We start from the raw sequence: 15,988 nt of genomic DNA, 5'->3' as shown, positions 1-15,988 counted from the left end.
ATCTTTAAAACAAACTTTAATATAATGCAGAATTAAGACAATTGTTTGATTCTCATGATAAAAAATAGCTTCCAAGAGTAAATTCAGAATAAGTTATCTCAGCTATTAGAAACAATAATGGTCACAACCATAAAACGTGCTTGATAAAACAAAGGTATTATCCATAACCATCATGCAGCTATACCACTCAAACAGGTTTATTTAGAGCACAAAATGTTTTTTATTAAAATAATCATTTGAATTTGTGAAGTGCAGTATGATGTTTAGCCCTTTAATTCCCACAATAAAAATGTAGCTTTTCCTTTGCTTGACTTAAATGATTTTAGGCTTTTCTCACGTGAACGTGATCTAACTGGAAAAGGTTGGGAGCTGGAAATCAGTTTCAAATAGCCACATGTGGTTCTGGAGCCACAGGCTGCAGAGCCCTACCTGGCCAATGTTATCCTCTCAACCAACGCCAAACAGTTTTCTTGGCCATTTGCTTCATTGCTGTTTGTAGGAGCTTGCAGCCCATAAACTGACTTCTTAATTTCCTACATTACAGCAGGGGCTACACTTGAGAAGTACTTCATTGCCTGTAAAGTGCATTGGACTTCCCAAGGACATGGCAGGTGCTCTAGAAATGCAGGTCTATCTTACCTTTTAATTGTTTAATATTTCTTGCTGCTGGACACCTGCAGTGAGGTTCTGCGATTGGAGTCGTTTGCTAACTGGTTGCATCATGAGACAGGGAGGTTGTGCAGGGAGATATGCCTGAGCTGGAGGTGGTGACTGGGGTGCTGCCTGAAGGATCATGGTTTGGGACCTTTTCCATTCACTATCTCCATTTCTCAATCAATGACAGAGACAAAAGGGTCAAATTTTGCCAATGATACCAGGGAGGAGAAAAGCTGGAACAATAAGGGTTGGCTTTTCCAGTACAGATGGATCTGGACAGGGCAAAAAATGGGTGCAGAAATAATAAATCAAATTCAATAGCAAAGTGTGGTGGCAAAGAATGAGAATAAAGGCTAGTAAATTTAAGAGGAAGTCAGACAGACATTGGGAGAAAGGGTGGGGGAAGGGGGGAAGTTGCGGTTATACACTGTCTGTCAGGGGCCTCAGGATACCCTAGGGCACTTCACTGTCAATGTTTACCCAATGTTGCAAGACAGGCATACACAGCTATCAGTTCTCAAACACATATTGATACAAGGTAAAAACAGAATTACCTGGAAAAACTCAGCAGGTCTGGCAGCATCGGCGGAGAAGAAAAGAGTTGACATTTCGAGTCCTCATGACCCTTCAAGGTAATTGGCCAGCTAGTCTGCTTTCTAGGGTGTTCATTGAAGCATAAATATTGGCCAGGACACGGAGGTATTTCCCTATTCATTGTGCCATGGGGTCTTATATATCCATGAGATGGCTGACAGTGCCTCGGTTTAACATTGCATCTGAAAGATGGCACTCTGACCTGTGCATGCTCCTTCTGCACTGCCCTAGCAACAGTCACTCTGAAAGTGCAGCATTCCCTCAGTACCAGCCCTGTAACAGTGCGGAGCTCCCTCATTACTGCCGCTCCGACAACGCAGCACTCCCTCAGTATTGACCCTCCAACATAAGAAACATAAGAAATAGGAACAGGAGTAGACCGTTTGGCCCCTTGAGCCTGCTCCGCCATTCAATAAAATCATGGCTGATGATCTTGTGTTTCGATCTCCACATTCCTATCTAACCCCGATAACCTTTGATTCCCTTGCCTATCAAGAATCGATCCACCTCCATCTAAAAATATTCAATGACCCTGCCACCACCTTCTGAGGCAGAGAGCTCTAAAGCTGCACAACCCTCAGAAAAAATTTCTCCCCATCTCTGTCCTAAAAGGGTGACCCTTAATTTTAAAACAATGCTCTTAGTTCTGGACTCACTCACAAAGAGAAACATCCTTTCCACGTCCACCTTGTCAAGGCCGTTCAGGATCTTGTATACTTCAATCAAATCACCCCTCACTCTTCTAAACTCCAGTGGAAACAAGCCCCGTCTGTCCAACCTTTCCTCATAAGACAGCCCATTCATTCCAGGTATCAATCTAGTAAACCTCCTCTGAACCACCTCCAACGCATTTATATTCTTCCTTAAATAAAGAGATCAAAACTGCCCACAGTATTCGAGGTACGGTCTCACCAACGCCCTGTCTAACTGAAGCATAATATCCTTACTTCTATATTCAATTCTTCTCACAATAAAGGACAGCATTCCATTAGCCTTCTTAATTATTTGCTTACCTGCATATTAACCTTTTATGATTCATGTACTAGAACACCTAAATCCCTCTGCACCTCAGAACACAGAAGCAAACATTTATTCATTTCTTCTGCCATTTCCTTATTATCTACTATTAACTCCCCATTGCCACTCTCTAGAGGACCATCACTCACTTTACTTACTCTTTTCCTTTTTAAATACCCATAGAATCTCTTGCTATCTGTTCTTGCTGTCAGCTCCAGCAGTACTGACCCTCCGACAGTGCGGAGCTCCCACAGAACTGACCCTCCGACAGTGCGGTACTGTCTCAGTACTGACCCTCAGACAGTGCCGCACTGCCTCAGTACTGAGCCTCCGACAGTACAACACTCCTTCAGCAATGACCCTCTGAAAGTGCAGCACTCCCACAGTCCTGACCCTCCGACAGTGCGGCGCTCTCTCAGTACTGACCCTCCGACAGTGCAGCACTCTCTCAGTATTGCATTGATATGTCAGTCTAAATTGCAGGCTCAAGCAAAGCAATTTTGGTACTAGGTAGTGAATGTTCTATTTCAGATTGTAAATTTTGGAGACGGCCAAAGGAACAAATAGCTTTTGTGGTCTGGAGCTCTCAATACAAGAGATTCGCTAGACGAATCAAGTGGCCTTCATGAGCCCTTAGTTTTGTCAAAACTTTTTAATGATGGAAGCAGAATCCAAGTCTCAGAACTAGCTCTGAATATAACTCAACTTGCTTTTATAGTGTTGTGTGTGGAACACAGGCAGGATTTTAAAAAACAATAAAATAACAAAAATCTGCAACATTTTGAAGTACTTTCCTGCTCATTTTTAAAAAGCGGATTGTTTTTCAGCTGGGACCCTAGGCAGCAGTTATAGCAAGTTGAAGGTAGAAGGCGAACTGGCTGAGGGCCCAGTGGAGAATAAGACACTAGCTCACTCGCTTGTTCAGTCCCAGGGTTTCGTCAGCTCTGAAAGCACAGTTTGGGGGACGTGCAACCAATTGAGAAGTGGCTTGAATGTCTGTGACATGATTGTGTAAGCCACTCAGCCCGGCACTTAAAACACAGAAACATGACAAACAGCAGGATAAATAGTAACTGTGCTTGAGCGGCAAAGATCAAAGCACTTATATAAACCTCTCATAAAAGAGATAAAAGGGAGAGCATTCGCATCTGCAATCCAAAGCGTATTATACAATCAGGAATTCATTTTTAAACTTTGCCTGGGTTTTTTTTTTAAACAGTATTTCATCTGTCGGCAGAAGGGCTGGGGAGTCATGAGGCAAATCCTCAAGAGACTGAGGCATCATAAACACAAGAGGACAGTTCCATATGGTTGGTCAGATGTGAAGTTATACTTGAAATCAAAAGCTGTAAATATGGTATATAAACAACATTTTTTCTTTGCAGATTTTCAACAGCAAAACCGAGTTTTTGAATGCTTTGAAATGAAAGCTGAAGTAAATTAGATAAAGCTATGCTGAAAGACTGAAACGAGATAGATGGAATGGGAGGAAACTCGTGGAATATAAACACTAACAGAGGCTAGCGGGGTTAAATATTCTGTTTAGGTGCTGTTTATTCTAAGCTTTTAGCAGACTTTGTTATTAAGGAGCAGTCATGCAGCTACTTTTCTCTAGATCAATCAATCAATAAAACTTGCTCTCCCCCCCCACTCCGCCACTAACCCTGTGCTTTAACACTGTGGGAACCGTCAATATGATAATCAAAGGTTAGCCAGGCAGTACACAACAGTTTGGTTAGAATTTCAATAATTGATTCAAGGAGATCAAGAAAAGTAAGACACTACCAATTGATATTTCTATACTCAGTGCAGTAAACCATGGCTGTTACTGCAGATGCAATGGCCAAATCAGGGTCCCTCAGCTTGTTATTTACTACAGACGTACCATGCAAAATAAACTGCAAACTAAAGTCATCCAAACAAAAATCACAGCTTTTATAAATGAGATTTGTCTCAATCATTCTGAATACAAAGGAGAATACTGCAGCTTTAAAAGTAATGAGTCTAATTCAAAATAACCAGATGATATCTAAAGAAAAATATCGTGACTGCATGGGGGCAGAAGACATGGCTGAGGTACTAAATACGTACTTTGCATCTGTCTTTACAAAGGAAGACGAGGTTGTCAAAGTCATAGGTAGCCGACACACCGGATGGGCTAAAATTTGATAAGGAGGAGGTATAAGAAAGGCCGTCTGTACTTAAAGTTGATCAGCCATCAGGATCGATGAGATGCATCCAAGGATATTGAGGGAAGTGAGAATGGAAATTGCAGGGATGCTATATCCTTAGATATAGGGGTGGTGTCAGGGCACTGGAGAATTGAATTCAAACTGAATTGTTCAAAAAGGATTTTTACAAATATATTTTTTTATGGGATAAGGGCATTGTTGGCAAGGCCAGCATCATTGCCCATTCCTAATTTCCCTCGAATTAAGTAGTTCGTTAGGCCATTAGGATAAATCCAGCAACTATAGGCCAGTCAGTTTAACCTGGGTGATGGAAAGGTTCTTAGAAATGATAATTCGGGATAAAATTAACAGTTACTTTGAGAAACATGGAATAATTAAGGAAAGCCAACATGAATTGCTTCTTGGAAATTATACTTAACTAACTTGATTGAGTTTTTTAATGAAGTAACAGAAGGTTGATGAAAGTAATTTTTTTATTCTTTTATGAGATGTGGATGCTGCTGGCTGGGCCAACATTTATTGCCCAGCCCTAATTGTCCTTGAGAAGGTGGTGGTGAGCAGCCTTCTTGAACTCCTGAAGTCCGCATGATGTAGGTACACCCACAGTGCTGTTAGGGAGGGAGGTCCAGGATTTTGACCCAGTGACAATGAAGGAACAGCAATATATTTCCAAGTCAGGATGGTGGCATAGTGGTATTGCCACTGGACTAGTATTCCAGAGACTCAGGGTAATGCTCTGGGGACCCAGATTCAAATCCCACTGCGCAGATGATGAAATTTGAATTCAGTAAAAATCTGGAATTAAAAGACCACAAAACCATTGCCGACGGCTGTAAAAACCCAAATGGTTCACTAATGCCCTTTAGGGAAGGAAATCTTCCGTCCTTACCTGGTCTAGCCCACAGCAATGTGGTTGGCTCTTAAATGCCCTCTGAACAAGGGCAATTAGGGATAGGCAATAAATGCTGGCCTAGCCTGTGAGCCCACGTCCCCCACATCTCATGAACAAATAGAAAAAGCAAAGCGTTTTTGAAGCCATCTACAATTCAGAAACGTTCAGGAGATGGAGAATGCTGCACAACAGCAGCAAAGGAACAAACACTTGGACCATTTTGATGAAATCATCAGAACTGTGTTGACCATTCCTGTGGTTTAAGATCACATTCAGCACCATTAGTGGAATTTATATGAGAGTCCATGTGACAACAGGTGGTGTGTCAGCTTTTCCCTGTTAGAGTGCGAGCCAATAAACACTAGTCAATGTCACAGCAGCTGGTGGTTTCAGAAAATGGTCTGAGAAGATTGGGACTGATTCATACTGTTGAGATTAAGGTAACGGACCAATCATTACTGACTTGCACAGTCTGGTGTGGTATTTAAACAAAAACAGAAAATGATGGAAAAATTCAGCAGGTCTGACAGCATCTGTGGAGAGAAAAACAGAGTTATTATTTCGAGTCCGTATGACTCTTCTGCAGAGTGAATGAGAAGTAAAAATGTGATGAAATTTATACTGTTTAAGGGTGGGGGGGTGCGGTTGTGTGGAGTGGAGCAGGTGAAGCTGGATAGAAGGCCAGCGATAGGTAGGGGCAAAGGAGAGGTTGACAAAGATGTCATGAACAAAAGGATAAAGAGGTGTTAATGGTCGTGGTGCTGGCTAAAGGGGGTGCTGATGGTGGCGTTAAGGTAAGAAAGCAGAATGTGATAATAGCAGGACAAGGCTAAACTTATCCCCTTTCTTCAACATTCGTTTTTATTTTTTATCCACTTATTTTTATATTTATTTTCATTTTTATTCATCATTTTATCTCCACCTTTTATCCTATTTTCGATCTTTTTGCCCACCACTATCCCTTTCCCAGCCCCACCAGGACCATCTGTCACTTGTCATGTTGTTCTTACCAGAGAGCTCATGACATCTTTGTTAATCTTAGCCCGCCACCTTCTATCCAGCTTCACCTGCTCCAACCCCCTTAAACAGTATAAATTTCATCATACTTTTACTTCTCTTTAGCTCTGAAGAAGAGTCATACGGACTCGAAACATTAACTCTGTTTCTCTCTCCCCGAATGTTGTTAGGCCGGCTGGGTTTTTCCAGAATTTTCTGTCTTTGCTTCAGATTTCCAGCATCCGCAGTATTTTGCTTTTATGTGTTGCAGTACTGGTTGGAGAAACAATTTTGGAGATTCACGTCCTTCTTAAACATCCAGAGAAGCTGACTGCATTCAGCACCCACTTTCACAGATGTGAAACAGGTTCATATGTTTACCATGGCCCAATCAGAGGACACCAATGTGTGAGTGAGGAAATAGCAAAATGCAAGTCCTTAACTGCGGCCTGTTCAACCCAAACAACCAGATTAATCATTTACAATCAGTTATTCCGATTTAAATAGTCACCCTGGCCTTTAAGAGATTACTGTTTACCATCCTTTATCACTGTAGCTCGATGTAAAGGCACACACTCGAATTATAGGATGGCCATCTGCTGAAGAGCAACACAATACTCTGAAGTTAAATCTATGACGACTGCCGTGTCAACATGTGTGCAATCCAGGAACAGCTCACTTACTTTTGTCAGGAGAGTTTAGGAGTGTTGTTGAGGATGAAGACAGACGCTTGCTCATCTCTGGCTGTGTCTGTTTCATGAGGTTGGCAGTGGATGTAGAACGTTTGTCTACAGCTGCAGGGAGAAAATAAGACTCAGCTCATTGAGACGAGTTCAGATACAACATCAGTAAATGTTTTAAAGACCCATTTTCACCATGCATATTTTAGATAGATTTTATCCTGAAAACATACACTGGAGAGGAAATTTACATCAATTCAACAGAGTTGTATTAGAAACTGAATACATGAATGCTCTTGGCTTGGGTCTGCAGTTTCAGAGTTTGAAAATCTTCAAATCAGATGCTAGAATTCAATGGAAAATAAGACTTACAACTTAAATTTAAAAAACTGTTACAATTTGCTTACAATGGTGACTGTTAGTATTCCCAGTCTTAATCTGTTTATCATGCCATTTTGCTTATTTCAAAGCTCTAATGGGCTGCTGAATGTTGTGCACAAGATGTGTTGGGCAATGGAACAGGTGTAGTGCCCTGTGCCAGTGATAGGTACACCGTTTACAAACCTATACCAGTTCTACAGTGAAGCCTTCATGAAGTCCAACCCAAATCCAAAAAGCCAATTTTCATTGCCCAAACCGTCTTGCACTTCTCATGATCAGGATCAAGAATGCCCAAACTCACTTCACAAAGGAGACTGAGGGAAAGCACTGTATTAGGTTTGGCTTGATTTCAAAATGGGGCCCGAGCTGGAAGTGCCCCAACAAGCTACACTCCTCAACCCATTGTAACATCACTGTATTTAATTCCTTAAAATATCATAGGGAGTTAAATATAATCATTTATTGTGACCGGGAGCTCCACAATCCCAGGCGCCTCTCTAACGAACATTTAGTGTAACAAACATCATAATAAACTAAAACACATTCAGTCATGGAAACAGAAAGATACGATTTATGCAACTCCAAAGACTAGGGGTTTAGTTCAATTTCTAAATGCTCGTCAATGCAGTTTGACCTACAGCTAACGTAAAAAATTTCCGAATCATGAAGCAGCACCTGTCTGAATTATCACATCAGGCAGCTGTTAGTATAACTAATGGTTTCAGGATAAAATACCATTTTATAATTCCTGCTTTTACAAATCAGGTGCATGCATCCATAGCCAATATTTGCAGGGGGAAAAAGCGAGTATTACATGCTGGTCGTGCCCGAGATTAGTTTCTTTTTTATATCCAGCTTTAAAAAAAAGTTAGTTTGTAACATTAACTAATCCATTAAAGTTGAATATTAATCTTCAGCAAGCAGGTATCATAGTTCCAAACCAGAACCATCTTCAGTGGAAGCCTGAGAGTCTGAGGAAGGAGGGGGGCAGTCAGACAAATTTAAAGGTGGAGTTAAGGAATGTTCAGGAACACCTAAACAAGAGAGAAATTATAATTTAACAAAAACAATGCAAATTAATAGATAAATATCAGTGACAGTAAACACAAGGTGATTAATAACAGCAGGAACTGAGCAATGGGAACTATTCAAGGTAAATGCGTATAAGAGGAGGGTCGAAACAAAACAAGATAATGGTCCTGTTTGGCTCATGCTTCATGTCCCACTCCCCAATCATCCACAATCCTACCTCATTCCACTTCTGTAACATTGCTTACACCTAAGCCTCAGCTCCACTGGATGCATACACACATATTCAGCACCTCCCTAACCCAACCTTACTAATACAAACTCTACAACCTCCACTGTATGCATGTTAGAAAAGCTACAATTAGTGAGAGCTGTTCAGTTTCCATCTTATACTGGGGATTCCATGCCTGCTGAAGCAGGCAGCAGCACAAACATGCCCCAAGCAGCTCAGAATCCTTTAGAGGCTCTTCAAGCTGGAGTCCAAAGATAGTTGTTTGTTTGTGTTACAATTATGAGGTTTAAAAGATACTTATGTTTTGGGGCTGTGCCTTTAGCTTAAGGTAAAATGGAGGGGGTCATGCGACCTGTTCTGAAGTCTGCCTGACAGTAAACTTGGATGGTTCCATTATTCGAGATCCAAGGAAGGGTTCAATTGGTTTTACTGGGAAGAAGGTGCAAGGTATTTACGTTTGCAGACAGTGGCAGCACCCTGTTTGTTAGCAGTGGAGACAGAGTCTCCAAAGTCTCAGAAAAAAATTGAGAATGTTGGGTTGCAAACAGTTGTATCTTAAACCGTCTGTTTACTTCCAAGATGAAAGAAAGGTGGGCTCTCAAGGATAATTAGCATTTCTATCTAGATATAAGGCCCATGTGATTCATATTGTCATGGTGAAAGATGTAGAGAAAGCCATTGTAAAGGTAAGACTACACAGGCTTTCCTAGAATATCACTGACAATGTTTTTGAGTTTGCCTGGATCCTGGAGAGAGTGAACAGCTAAAGGCAAAAAAAAAGTGTCAACGGTCTGCTGCGTAGGGATGTGGGTGGAAGCTCGTACTTGGATTGAAAAGGCCAAATTTGTGGGGAGTTTAAACGAGGCTGGAGGACTCACCTGGCCTGGGCTAGAGGGAGACACTCTCTGTAAGGAAAACCTCACTGTGGAAGGTAGTTCTAAGATTGCAGGTTACCAGGTTGAGTAAAGAATAGTACAGGAATAAACCTTCAGGTGCTAAGAATCACTTTGGATTGATTCTTGAAAAATTGAATGTCTACTTAAAGGAGAGTGTAAAATATACCTGTAAAGTGTGTTTTATCAGTTAGGCCAAGAATAAGGAGGAGGTATTCCATTCTGTGGTTTAAAGTATAAGTTGTGTAGTCCTGACCTTCTAGTGGATGAATCTCTGTCTTAGTTGCCTTTACCCTTTCTCCTAGATGTAGCTCGACAGGCTACAGCTGACACAAGGCCATGGTATCTCTGGAATGCTGAGCCAATGTAAACTATGGGATGTCTATGATTCAATGGCCTGAGGCTCAGGATACAGTGACTGGAATATTGTAATGCCTAGTTAGGGAAGGTTGAGAGTCAGCTACCCTGTTTCTGAACTCCGGATTTGTTACACAAGATTCTCTGCAGCCATCTCATCACCCTTGTGTTATCTTTGAGTACACTTTCCTCTAATAAATTCATAAGTGAAAGATAGTGTGTCTAGAACTCATTCCTAGGATAGAGAAGGTTCTGAGTTGTCTTTTAAGTATTTACAACACCGTAAGCTCATTTGCCCTGTCTGCACCTCCACACCACCTCCCCCACTACCCCCAGTGTCTCCTCAATGCACCGAATTCCAAACACTTGTCCAGGTTTACAATCCCCCCACCCCATTCCCTGCACCCTATTGCTCTAACCTGCTTCAGCTCCATGTCCCAGCTCATGACCTCTACTCTTCAAACAGTGATGCATCTGCTCCTCCCTCACTCTGTTTCAGTATTGCTGGGAGAGCCTTCTACCCTCTCATGCCTACTCTCCCCTAAACCACTCTGATTAGTTATTGATCATTAACATCTGTAAAAAGACTCCTCACAACACATGTTGTCTACTTGCACTCCATTCCCCACGCTCCCTGCTGAGTGACAGATCCTCCTCTGAGCACAGTGATAAAAGTCTTATACAAACGAGCATTGATGAATAAAACATCTTTCTGAATACATCTTAAAAATACCACCTGGTTGGCATTACAAGTGGCAACTGATTCCTGGAAGTAATTTTTTATGTATCTATGCAGTGTGCCAGCACAAAGCAAGGGTCCAAGGCTGCATGATGGAAAGGAGAACAGGGGAGCCCACAGTGGAGCAGTGTTTAAAATCCAATTGTTCCACATTCCTGCAACATTGTACCTAATGATTCAACAAGCTTTGATCTTGGGACCATCCAAATCACACTGCCCAATCAGGGTGAACAACATACACTTGCTTTATATTATAATGTCTACTAACTATTCAACTCCATTTAAAAAATATATTGAGGGAGCCAATCATCTTTCTTTCTATTGGGAGCAACTTGCAGAGGCCATTAAGAGACATCACATCAAGGAGTCTTATAATCATTTAAGCAACACCACTTTAGGAACCATGTGCAGGAGTGGAGGCCCCATCATAGGTTATTTGATAAAACATTCCAGCACTTAGGATGGGTTAGGTGAGAGTAAACAGTAAGCAGAGGTGGTGGTAGGAGGGCTGGAACTGATGAGGTCAGATGACCGTTGGGTGTAAGCTACAAGATACAGATGGGAACAACTTGCCAAACAGATTGGGGAAAGACCATAAGATGATTTGAAAAGAAGAACGATGATCCTGGAGTCAATCTGGTAGGGAACGGGACTGGAGCTGTGGAATTATGAATTGGCCTGTGCCTGGAAAGGTATGAATCTGTTAAACAGCAGCAGAGGGCAGAAGTTGGAAGAAAGTAAGCCTTAGAAAACTAAATGAAAGTGAACACTGAGGTTTCACATCATTAGGCTCCTTCTGAGTGACAAGCCAGGAAAGGAAATGGAGTCAATATCAGAATTACATTGGTGCTGTTGAAAACCGACCAGAAAAGCATCCATTTTGCTATGGGAAGATAATACTCATTCAGGGCCCATTACAGAGGCAACTGAATACTACAATAGCCCAAGACCATATAGTGGCTTCAGAAGGGTGGAGTTATGTCATTGGGAAACGTATGGATCCCACAAATGTGATTGTTCTTGAAGGGCAGTTTGATAAATCATAGCAGCAGGGCAAAGGATGGAGTCACAGAGAAGGCAACATAGAAACAGGATCATTTTTATCAGCAAGTGTTTTGATTGCATAAAAAATCTGAATTGTTTGTACAACTGGCACCCAGTCAGGGAGGAACTGGTGCAATTCTCTTCATAAATGGGAGGGTAAGCCTCACCTCTGGTCTTCATAAGGTGATAAAACTTCAGAATATACTGTTCATTCTCAATAGCTTAAATTGTTGTGACGGTTTTCCCTTTCCTTAACTTGAAGTTCTCCTTTTACTGGGAACTTCCCATCATTTATCTTCCTCCCACTGGGAAGAAAAAGATTTTCCTGTAACTGATGGGATATTTGAGGGATGATTCAACTTGGATAAACCAGCTTCCAGTTCTTACTTTATCGAGATTTATTTTACCGTGGCCAAGAATGGATAAAACCTGTCAATACGGGGAGGCAGTGGCGCAGCGACATTGTCACTGGATTGGTAATCCACAGACCCAGGGTAATGCTATGGTGACCTGGGTTCGAATCCCACCATGGCAGATTTCAACTCAAAAAAAAAATACCTGGAATTCACTGATGTCCTTTAGGGAAGGAAACCTGCTGTCTTTATCTGGTCTGGCCTACATGTGACCCCAGATCCACAGCAATTGACCTCTAAACTAGGGCAATCAGCGATGGGTAATAAATGATGGCCTAGCCAGCAATGCCCACATCCCAAGAACGAAGGAAGAATTGAAGATGAGCGTATGAGTGATGAATACCTTGTGACTCAAATTCACATGTTTTTGATTAGAAATCAAATATTCCACCTGTCACCCATAACTATGAAGTTATTGGTACTCTAGCGAGTATCTGCAAGTGGTACTTACCATTTGAGCTTTCCTTTTCAGTTGTTAGAGCTCCTCCCCAGGACCATCTTTTTTGCCTTTGTTCCAAGCGCTGGCTCCGTTCTAAGGTGCGTCGCATTACAGCTTCATAGTGCTCCTACATCAGTTTCAAAAATAGGGAAACAGAATTAAAGGTGCACTGGTTGAGAAGTCGAGAAACTTTTTTTCTCCCAATTCTCTGAAGTTATTTTGATAGCAATTCACTCGCATCCAGAACTGCATGGAAGGGATAGGGGTTGTCAGGTTTACACTTGCCTAGGAGCACTGGGCATCACAAGCTTCTTTGCATTTCTTGACTTTCCAGTATGTTGTTTCTGTTGCTTTATATTAATTTTAAAAAAGCATTTCTATAACATTAGGATTTCTACCTTTTGTCCTTTGGATCATAGGACAGGGACACTCTAAAGGATGTTGCTTTTGTAGGACTCCACTCCCCCACCTCCCACCGGAGTACCTGAAGCTACTGAGGGAATGTCTATACTCAACACAAGTCATTAAATGCTCCAAAGCCAAAAAAATGGTAAACATGTAATAGAAGCAGAGTGGAATTTGGAAAATTGGACGCACAGTGATGGAATTTATCTAAAAGAAGTCAAGTATAACAGTGAGAAATGACATAAACAGAGTACCTTCCCTATACAAAAGACACACCACTCCTGGATGGTGTGAGATGGAGCTTCTGTATTTATATTGTGGGCACTGTAGACTCCACCATGTTTCTAAACCTTGTACAGCTTTGATGGCAGCGTTTGCTTTGTGTGGGTGTGCCTGAAATTATTGCCAATTCATCTAAACGAAAGTTCAAAATATAAGGAGACAATTTTAAGACTTAAGTGACAATGCTCAGATCAGAAATTAAAAACAAAATTCTACTCCATCCCAAAGTAAAACTCATCAGAAATATTATCAACATCATCCACAACTGCCAGGGATAAAAAAAGAACGTGTTCCAGAGATCAACAAAAACTCTAAAGATATGTTGCTGTTACAGCCAAGTCTTTCTCATCACTGGGACTTGACTGTAATAGTGCTAACTTCTTCTGGCTGAGTCTAACTGGTTACAGTGTTAATGGCAGATTTCAAGCTAGGACCATGCAGAGACTTTTCATCATTACTTTAGGCAGACAATAATTTACCTCTCTCACATACATTACAGGAGCAGTACATCTTTTATACAGTGAAGACGTTTGTACAAGAGGTGTGTGCCCTTTCTCACTGTTATAATCTGACTTGTATTAGACAAATGTTTTCACGCAGTGTCTGACTCTTGTTAATGACCAATTTACAGTGGTCCAGACTTCTGAATATCCAAAAGCAAAATGCTGGAGATGCTGGAAATCTGAATCAAAAACAGAAAATGCTGGAAATATTCAGCAGGTCTGGCAGCATCTGTGGAGAGAAAAACAGAGTTCACGTTTCAGGTTGGTCAGGTCAAGTGTTTCTAGCTGCTGAGTATTTCCAACATTTTCTCTTTTTATTTCCTAATATCCAGTCTGGACCAGTTGAACAGATCAGAGGCGAGAAAATAGCTGTCTCCATTTATGAGGCTGCTTTGGAAACAGCAATCGTCCGGTGGGGCAGAGAGCACATACAAAGTGAAGGTCTCTCTATTCTCTCTCTCGGTTTGGCAATCTAACTCAAACAAGCACCCCTAATGTAAATGAAAACAAAAATGCTGGAAAAACTCAGCAGGTCTGACAGCATCTGTGGGGAGAGAGACAGAGTTAATGTTTCGAGTCCATATGATTCTTCTTCAGATCTGAAGAGTCATACAGACTTGAAACATTAACTCTGTCTCTCTCTCCACAGATGCTATCAGACCTGCTGAGTTTTTCCAGCATTTTTGTTTTCGTTTCAGATTTCCAGCATCCGCAGTATTTTGCCCCTACTGTAAATGCCTATCTTCCATCTGTCTCCAGCCACTATTTCTTTGTCCTCTGAGTGAGATAGTCATTTATCAATTTGTACTTCACCATGGCTGATTTTGGTCCACATCTATTGAGGGTTGGATCAGAACTGAACAAGTCCATTGTGGGCCCTTTGTGCCAAAAATGGTTTCTGTCCTATTTGTGTAGGCCAGATTTAAATTCTGGCCACAGAGAATAAAGGAAGAGAGAGCGACAAATAGACCTGATGTTTCATTTAATGGGAGGGCCAATAATAGTTCAACTGGGCAGTGCTGTAAACCTCTCTCTCAGTGGCCTTTATACAGCTAATGCAGAAGGCACAGAATTTCATACTGCACCTACCACCTCTGTACAGCATTAGTGGTGCAAAATAAACAGAAGAGGGAAAAGCAGAACCATTCCTGATATATGGAGTAAAAATACTGAAGTGGAGGGCTTCATAGTCAACATTCTCTTCGTATCCTTAGTCCACAAAAGAGTCCACAAAAGGTAACTGAAATAGAAATTTTCAGAACAGTTCAGGTAGCAAAGTAACTGCCTAGAACCGAAAATCTGAATGAAATCGACAGCCAAGCATCATTTATGGAATAAAAGGGACAGTAGCAATGTGGATACAAAATTGGCTAAAAAATAGGAAGCAGAGAGTAATGGTCAATGGATGTTTTTTGGGTTGGAGGAAGGTTTGTAGTGCAGTTCCCCAAGGATCGGTATTGTGACCCTTGCTTTTCCTGATATATATTAATGATCTAGATTTTGGTGTGCAGAGGGCAGTTTCAAAGTTTGTGGATGATACAAAGCTTGGGAGTGTTATGAGCTGCGAGAAGGATGGTGTAGAACTTCAAGAGGACAGAGAGGAGTTGGTGGAGTGGATAGGTAGGTGGCAGATGAAGTTCAATGTGGAGAAGTGTGAGATGATGCATTTTGGTAGAAAGAACATGGACAGACAATATAAAATGAGGGGTGAAATTTTGAAGGGGGTGCAGGAGCAGAAAGACTTGGGTGTTTATGTGCATAGGTCATTGAAGAAGGCAGGACAAGTGGAGAGAGCAGTTAATAAAGCATATAATATCCTGGGCTTTATTAATAGGGGATAGAGTACAAGAGCAGGGAGGTGATGTTGAATTTATGTAAGACACTTGTTAAGACCTCAGCTGGAATGTTATGTACAGTTCTGGGCACCTTATTATAGAAAGGATGTGAACACATTGGAGAGAGGGCAGAAGAGGTTTGCAAGAATAGCTCCAGGGATTAGAAACTTCAGCCATGAGGACAGATTGGAGAGGTTGGGACTGTTCTCCTTGGAGAGAAGGCAGCTAAGAGGAGGCTCAATAGAAGCTTTCAAAATCATGAGGGGGCTGGACAGAGTAGACGGGGAGAAGCTGATCCCACTCGTAAAAGGATCAATAACGAGAGGGTAACAGAATTAAAGTGGTTTACAAAAGAAGCAAATGTGACCTGAGAAAAACTTTTTCACGCAACCAGTGGTTCAGCTCTGG

General features: G+C 41.5%; 1 protein-coding gene across 9 annotated transcripts in view; it reads right to left on the bottom strand.

The window, feature by feature from the left end:
* The window catches only part of map7d3 (MAP7 domain containing 3), a 131,835-nt gene that overhangs the window by 48,640 nt on the left and 67,207 nt on the right, over positions 1–15,988 (bottom strand). For 6 of the 9 annotated variants that reach the window (XM_041195629.1, XM_041195631.1, XM_041195632.1 and 3 more), the window contains exons 5-7: positions 12,568–12,682; positions 8,351–8,443; positions 7,032–7,142 (exon numbers count right to left, since the gene is read on the bottom strand). In XM_041195629.1, coding sequence (XP_041051563.1) covers positions 7,032–7,142; positions 8,351–8,443; positions 12,568–12,682 — 319 coding nt within the window. The remainder of the gene's footprint in view (positions 1–7,031; positions 7,143–8,350; positions 8,444–12,567; positions 12,683–15,988) is intronic. The other 3 variants (XM_041195634.1, XM_041195636.1, XM_041195637.1) reach the window with 2 other exon arrangements.

The sequence above is a fragment of the Carcharodon carcharias genome, chromosome 9 (genome assembly GCF_017639515.1).
Source record: "Carcharodon carcharias isolate sCarCar2 chromosome 9, sCarCar2.pri, whole genome shotgun sequence".
Lineage (NCBI taxonomy): Eukaryota > Metazoa > Chordata > Chondrichthyes > Lamniformes > Lamnidae > Carcharodon > Carcharodon carcharias.
The sequence above is the reverse complement of the archived record's forward strand: the minus strand, read 5'-3'. Positions and strand labels throughout refer to the sequence as shown.